Here is a 7,053-nt window from a genome sequence, read left to right as displayed (position 1 = left end):
ATCAACGGGAAGTATCACAGTACAAGCAGCATCAGAGCATCGTCATAGCAACTGCATCCACAGGAGGCATCGTAGACGAGGGAATTGCCTTGGCGACCATACCAATGCGTTTCGCCCGGCCTTAGCGTGACGGGCTCTAGGGTATCAGACATCTTTATCGCTTTAACATTTAAATTTTTCATAATTTGAGTGAAATTACGATTAGCATGTTTCGTGTGATACGAAGACTACTGCCATTTTTTGTAAAAAAAAAAGAAGGTACAATCTGGCTAATGTTCGATTGTTTCTTGTCGCAAGGTCGACGTTTATGTAGGTTTTAATGTTCGTGAGACCGAACAATGTACAATAAAAGTGAGACCAAGTGTAAATGTCTTGCTATCTGTGTGTGCATGTTTGTGCGTGCCTGCACGCGTGCGTGTGTGCGTGTGTGTGTGTGTGTGTGAGAGAGAGAGAGAGAGAGACAGAGTGATGAAGGGAACTTTTGTGTTTTCGGTAGGTAGTTTTATACGAAGCACGAATGTGATGCATTTCAGTCGTATTTAGTTAGATTGTCAGTGCCGCCTGATTCTCGCACGAGATCAGCTGGTCTGGGTTCAATATATAGAGACAGCAAATTGTTTCAATTGAAAGATGAAGCTACCACTTAGCACATCTTGCCGATCCTCCAGTTTCGCGAGGCGTACATAGGTGGCGTTACTCACTGTCCTCAGCAACAATTTCCCATTACCTCAGATAACTTCAGTATTCATCTTCATTGTTTTTTTCTTGACTAATGCGTACGCTTAGTTTAATGAACTTGTGTTAGTGAGGTGAGCACGAGGATAAAGGTCAGTCTACTGTATAATGAAGGCGTGTAATCGCGTGGGGCCCGTCGGTGCCGCAACCAGTTCGCGTGCGTTGAAGAAGGGTGTGAGGAGATAGTGAGAGTGAGAGAGAGAGAGAGAGAGCGCGTAAGAGATATATATAGAGAAGAGGGGGGAGAGAGAGAGAGGAGAGAGACGAGAGAGAGAGAGAGATAGAAAAGAGAGAGAGAGAGAGAGAGAGAGGAGGCGGAGAGAGGGGAGAGGTAGAGAGGGAAGAGAGAGAGAGTAGAGAGAGAGAGAAGAGAGAGAGAGGAGAGGATGAGGTAGAGAGAGAGAGAGAGAGAGAGGAGAGAGAGAGAGAGACGAGAGAGAGAGAGAGAGCCGGGAGAGAGGGAGAAGAGAGAGAGAGAGATGAGAGAGAGAGAGAGAGAGAGAAGAGAGAGAGAGCGAGAGTAGAGAGAGCCGTGAGAAGATTAGAGAGAAGAGAGTGAGCGTAAGCAAGATAATATATATAGAGAAGAGAGGGGAGAAGAGAGAGAGAGAGAGAAGTGAGCGTGGAGAAGATATGTAGGGGAGAGAGAAAGTGGAGCGTGAGAGATTATGTAGATCGAGACGAGAGAGAGAGTGAGCGTGGAAAGATATGTATATGAGAAGGAAGGAGAGAGAGAGAGAGAGAGAGAGAGAGCGTAGAGAGAATTGAGAAGAGGGGAAGAGTAGAGAGAGAGAGAGTAGAGGAGAGAGGAGAGAGAAGAGAGAGAGAGAGAGAGAGAGAGAGAGAGAGAGAGAGAGAGAGAGAGAGAGAGAGAGAGAGAGAGAGAGAGAGAGAGAGAGAGAGAGAGAGAGAGAGAGAGAGAGAGAGAGAGAGAGAGAGAGAGAGAGAGGGAGAGAGAGAGGAGAGGAGAGAGAGAGAGAAGAGAGAGAGAGAAGAGAGAGAGAGAGAGAGAGGAGAGGAGAAGAGAGAGAGAGAGAGAGAGAGAGAGAGAGAGAGAGATGAGAGAGAGAAGAGAGAGAGAGTAGAGAGAGAAAGAGAGAGGGAGAGAGAGAGAGAGAGAGATGAGAGAGAAGAGTGATAGAGAGAGAGAGAGGAGAGAGAGAGAGGAGAGAGAAGTATAGAGAGAGAGAGAAGAGAGAGGATGAGAGAGAGAGAGAGAGAGAGCAGAGAGAGAGAGAGAGAAAGAGAGAGAGAGGAATGACAGAGAGAGAGAGAGAGAGAGATGAAGAGAGAGTGAGAGAGAGTATGTAGAGAGAAGAGGAGAGAAGGAGAGTGAGCGTGGAGAGAGTAGAGAGAAGAGAGAGAGAGAGAGAGAAGAGAGAGAGAGAGAGAGAGAGAGAGAGCGGAAGTAGAGAGAGAGAGAGAGAGTAAGAGAGAGAGAAGAGAGAAGAGAAGAGGAGAGAGAGAGAGAGAGAGAGCAGATGAGAGAGAAGTGAGGAGAGATGTAGAGAGAGAGAGAGAAGCGTAGCAGATGGAGAGAGAAGGAGAGAGAGAAGAGAGAGAGAGAGAGAGAGAGAGAGGGAGAGAGAGAGGAGAGAGGAGAGAGAGAGAGAGAGTAGAGAGCAGAGAGAAGGGAGAGAGAGAGAGAGAGAGAGAAGAGAGAGGAAGAGAGAGTGAGGAGCGAGTGCGGAGTGATATATATATAGAGAAGAGGGGGGTAGAGAGAGAGAGAGAGAGCGCGTGGAGAGAGTGAGCGTGATATATATATATATATAGTATATAATAGAGAGCAGAGAGAGAGAGGGTAGAGAACACAGAGAGTCATTTTTTTCCGAAGTTGTGTCTGCCCGTTGCATGTCACGCGTGTTGTGGGTGGTCGTGCGTGCATGCAATGCATCATAGAGTGCTGCATCATAGCGTGCTGCATCGTAGGGTGTTGCATCATAGGGTGCTGCATCGTAGGGTGTTGCATCATAGGGTGCTGCATCGTAGGGTGTTGCATCACAACGTGGTGGATCATCGTAGGGTGTTCGCATCATAGGGTTGGCTGCATGGTACGGGATGTTGCATCGTAACAAAAGGGTGCTGCAACTCGTACGGTGCTGTCATCGTAGGGTGTTGCATCGTAGGGTGCTGCATCGTAGGGTGCTGCATCGTAGGGTGTTGCATCGTAGGGTGCTGCATCATAGGGTGCTGCATCGTAGGGTGCCCGTCGCGACGCGTTGTGATACGCAGACGGATGATGCGTGGATATCCGTCATCGCTCTTCGGAATATTTGGCCACCAGCTGGCGCCACTGCCATTGTCGAATGTCGCAGGCGGCTGGGCACACGACGTGCCCTGCCCCCGCGTGCTGAGATGCATTTCCCATTGTTAGTGCCCCCGCTGCCTGGTGTTTTATTATTGTTGTTCTCGTTGTTGTTAATGATGATTTGCCTGTATATATGGGGTAGCCATGTTATTTATTAGATAGTACACTTGAAAAGGTCATAAAGTTCAAGAACGACCTAGTGTTCGCACTGACAAAAGACAAGAGACTAGAGTTCTCTCGTCTAGAGGTGCAGCATATCCCTCAGAGATGATGTCTGTGAAAGATCCATGTTTTATTATTAGCCTTGTTCAGTAGCAGCAGTGGCGAGTCTGGTTCAACATGTTTATGGATTGCTCGGTGACACTAATTTATTACGAATTAAAATCGAACTTAACCACTCTCAGCTAGGAAACAGCAGCTGTGACCGTCGGCATTATCTTTTATTGAGTATACACGAAATGTATAGCGGGCGAGGTGAAACGTGTAAACATTCAGTTTAGTATTAATCTTGCGTTTAGTAATAATCTTGCGTTTTTTTTTTGGATGTAGTCTAGTTTTTGTGCGCGTCTGTTTATGTATGTGTGTCTGCGTGTAAATGCAGACGTTTCGTGCGCGAATGCAGCTGAAGAGGCTACATTCACTCACCACGAACGTTTATATCGCATTCTAACTTATCGTTTTGTCAAATTTTGAAGGCCGGTTCTGCCCACCTCAGCTCGTGTATCGTGTGCCGCTCCGGCGCGTTCTCCCGTCTAAACACACAGCGCCTCCCAACCGGCGTGACCCCGTCAGCATCACTTACCCCAGATGCTGCTCTCATATTATATACACTCGCTGGCCAGCGTAGCCGACGATGCGTCGTTGTCTATAACATCTGTTGAGGCAATGTTAACTCTTGCTCTTGGCTGCAGACAACCGATCCTGCCCACCAGCTCGGTGGCTCCCGTCCTTCCATCGATTCAGCCCTACCATCGCACACCCAAGAATACAGATTTCGTATCTTGATAAATTAACTGCGGAGTCGCGTTGCATGAGCTTGTTGGCCTGGCCGCGAGTGACTTTCCACGCGTTGCAGCAAATGGTATCAATGCCGCTCAGCAATTGCCGCTCAGGGTATCAGGATAGAACAACACTGCCATTGATGTAAACCGATTTGTGCTTTCAAAATTTGTGTCGTGCGCGCGTGCACGCGCGCGCACGACCTGTACATATTTTTCACGAGAAAAATAAAAGAGTTATTGATAGCTTACGACTTATGTATATCTGCGTCGTTCGCGAAACGGGCTCGTTGTTTTTTAATGTTATCAGGAGTTAATAAAGACAAAGTTTGTCTTTATTAACTTCTGATGTTATCTATGTTGACATCTGGTAGTTAATAAGTGACTGTGTAGCTCCTGCATGGAAGGATGATGTTAAGAACAAGATGCCACCACTAGCCGCCAAGGCTTGGCATTTCCATATTGATTCCCTCAGTAGAAGATTGGAATTTCCAAATTTATTCCCTCAGTAGAAGCTTGGAATTCTAATAGTTATTCCTCCAGTAGAAGCCTGGAGTATCAATAGTGATTCCTACGTTAGAAGCTTGGAATTTCATTAGTTATTCCCCAATTAGAAGCTTGCAATGTTCACTGTGATTCCCCCAGTAGAAACTTGGGAATTTTTTTATAGTGATTCCCCCAATAGAGGCTTGGAATTTCCATAGTTATTCCCCAAATAGAAGCTTGGAATTTCCTTATTGATTCCTTCAGTAGAATCTTGGTATTTCCATAGTGATATCCCTAGTAAAAACTTGGAATTTTTATAGTGATTCCCACAATAGAAGCTTGGAATTTCTATAGCTATTCCCCCAATAGAAGCTTGGATTTTCTATAGCTATTCCCCCAATAGAAGCTTGGAATTTCTATAGCTATTCCCCCAATAGAAGCTTGGATTTTCTATAGCTATTCCCCCAATAGAAGCTTGGAATTTTGCCAGTGCTTCCCCCGGTAGAAGCTTGTACTTTTCCCCCATAGTGATTCCCCTGGTAACAGCTTGGAATTTCTTTAGTAATCTCTCGTGAAAATTGGTTTGTTCTCACCATGTTGTTTCCACGCTAGTGGTTTCAATCGACGGCGAGCGTTTCCATGGCGTTTCCCCGGCGCACCTCCGGCGCTGTTTACAGGCCAGTAATTGGTCATCTGTCGTAACCCACTCTCCGGCGACATGTTTACGGCCGCTTACACTGGTACCGGAGCAGGGTTCCGCGAAACACGCCGACCACCGTCGGCGTATCGCTTTACGTCGTACTATCGTTTTTATCGGCTCCGTCTCTCATGCGGCCGGTGTTTAAACGGACAGACGTAACATGTGCCGGTCCCTAGGCGACCCTGCGTAGCGCGGATTCAGTTACGAGGCATTGCAGGCCAAAACCACTGCGTTTGTTTGCAGCGTGCGAGAGAAAGAGAGTGTTTGGGACATAGAGTGAGAGAACGCACGTTATTCTGCCATCGTGTCCAGTTTCGATACACGCACTAGACTAATATCGTGAAACTCTCGTCTGTTTTGTCGCGTTTGTTCTGGAAGCGTTTGCGTCATTGCCGTTCACGTCTGCTAGGCGCTAGCGTAGGTAAGTGCAACTGATTTCGTCACATCTTATTTATGTTCAACGCCCGTGCGCCGCGGAAATATTTGCTTTCTGATCGCCGTCTATACTAGAGTCGCCACTACTTACAGCACTGATGGGAAAACGCCTTAAGTTGTCGGCGTGTTTGCCCTGACGTGGCGACTGCCACCCCATCGGCGTTGATTAGGTGACTCTGCTTGCGACTACTTTTCCAGATGCAGTGGCAATGAGAGCGCAAGCAGCGATGTGGCTTGCGGGAGTAGTTCTCTTGGCAGCACGGCTGTCTGTGTTGGATGCACAGGGAAACTACCCCATCGTGTCTCCGTTCTTTTTCCTCTGCCACTACGCCGATGTCGGTAAGTGTCTGTCATCGATTCCACTGCTCCGGTATTTGTTATGTTATGTTCTAATACTTGTCGGTGTCCACTGCACTGGATATCGTGACAAGGTAGTAAGTGCCTTCAGGGATAAACCCAATTAGCTAGCCGCGCAAGCGTTTGATCATATGATTAATAAAAGTTTTCTCATTTATATTTGTATAATGCAAAGACAGACTGGTCCCAGAAGGGGTTAATTAGACTTGGACGAGGGCTCTCATTGCAGAGGCTCCCCCATCCACGAAAGTACATAACGTAAACCACATAACAATGAAAGACTGGCTAAGGAGGTAGCTTCAGCTGTGATGGAGTATGGATGAGTAGCTAGGGAGGTAGCTTCAGCTGTGGTGGAGCATGGATGAGTAGCTAGGGAGGTAGCTTCAGCTGTGGTGGAGCATGGATGAGTAGCTAGGGAGGTAGCTTCAGCTGTGATGGAGCATGGATGTGACTAGCAAAGTTGCTTTGCTAGTGTTAGAGTCAGAGGTGCAGGTAAGATTCAAAGTTGCTTTGCCAGTGTCAGAGTCAGAGGTGGAGGTAAGATTCAAATATAGCTTTGCCAGTGTTGGTGTGCAGAGGGCTAGCTAGGAAGGTTCGTATACCAGAGTCGCAGCACGGCAGGGAAGCTAAGAAAGAGTGTTTTGACAGTCATGGGGCTTCGAGAGGTAGCTAAGAAGGTAGCTCCAGCAGCGTTACAGCGCGGGCAAGCAGCTAGAAAAGTTGAGCTGTATGAATTCATCACGAACACGTGAACGTCTCATAAATCGTCGCCATGGTTACCGCTTCCAGATCGGACGACGCTCGAACGAGGAGAGATGCGTCTGTCGGTGAGCATCGCCGACAACCCTCGCTTCTACGAGCCCGGAAAACTCTATCAAGGTAAAGCTCGCGCTATCCCCCTCCCCCTAGCTGTCTCTCCTGCGTCACGGGAAAAACTACCAAGGTAAAACTCCCTCCATCCCCCTCCACTTAGCTGTCTCTCATGTGTCACGGGAAAAACTACCAAGGTAAAACTCCCTCCATCCCCCTCC

At 47.6% G+C, this 7,053-nt stretch overlaps 1 protein-coding gene across 1 annotated transcript in view; it reads left to right on the top strand.

Annotated features, from left to right (window-relative positions):
* The first annotated feature begins 6,463 nt into the window (after window positions 1–6,463).
* The window catches only part of LOC106808784 (reelin-like), a 3,737-nt gene continuing 3,147 nt past the window's right edge, over window positions 6,464–7,053 (top strand). Inside the window, exons 1-2 of the mRNA XM_014811634.1 lie at window positions 6,464–6,590; window positions 6,812–6,901. Of these exons, the coding sequence (XP_014667120.1) occupies window positions 6,464–6,590; window positions 6,812–6,901 (217 nt within the window). The remainder of the gene's footprint in view (window positions 6,591–6,811; window positions 6,902–7,053) is intronic.

This window comes from Priapulus caudatus, unplaced genomic scaffold (assembly GCF_000485595.1).
Source record: "Priapulus caudatus unplaced genomic scaffold, Priapulus_caudatus-5.0.1 Scaffold304, whole genome shotgun sequence".
Classification (NCBI taxonomy): Eukaryota; Metazoa; Priapulida; class Priapulimorpha; order Priapulimorphida; family Priapulidae; genus Priapulus; species Priapulus caudatus.
This window is presented reverse-complemented; position numbering and strand designations above follow the sequence as displayed.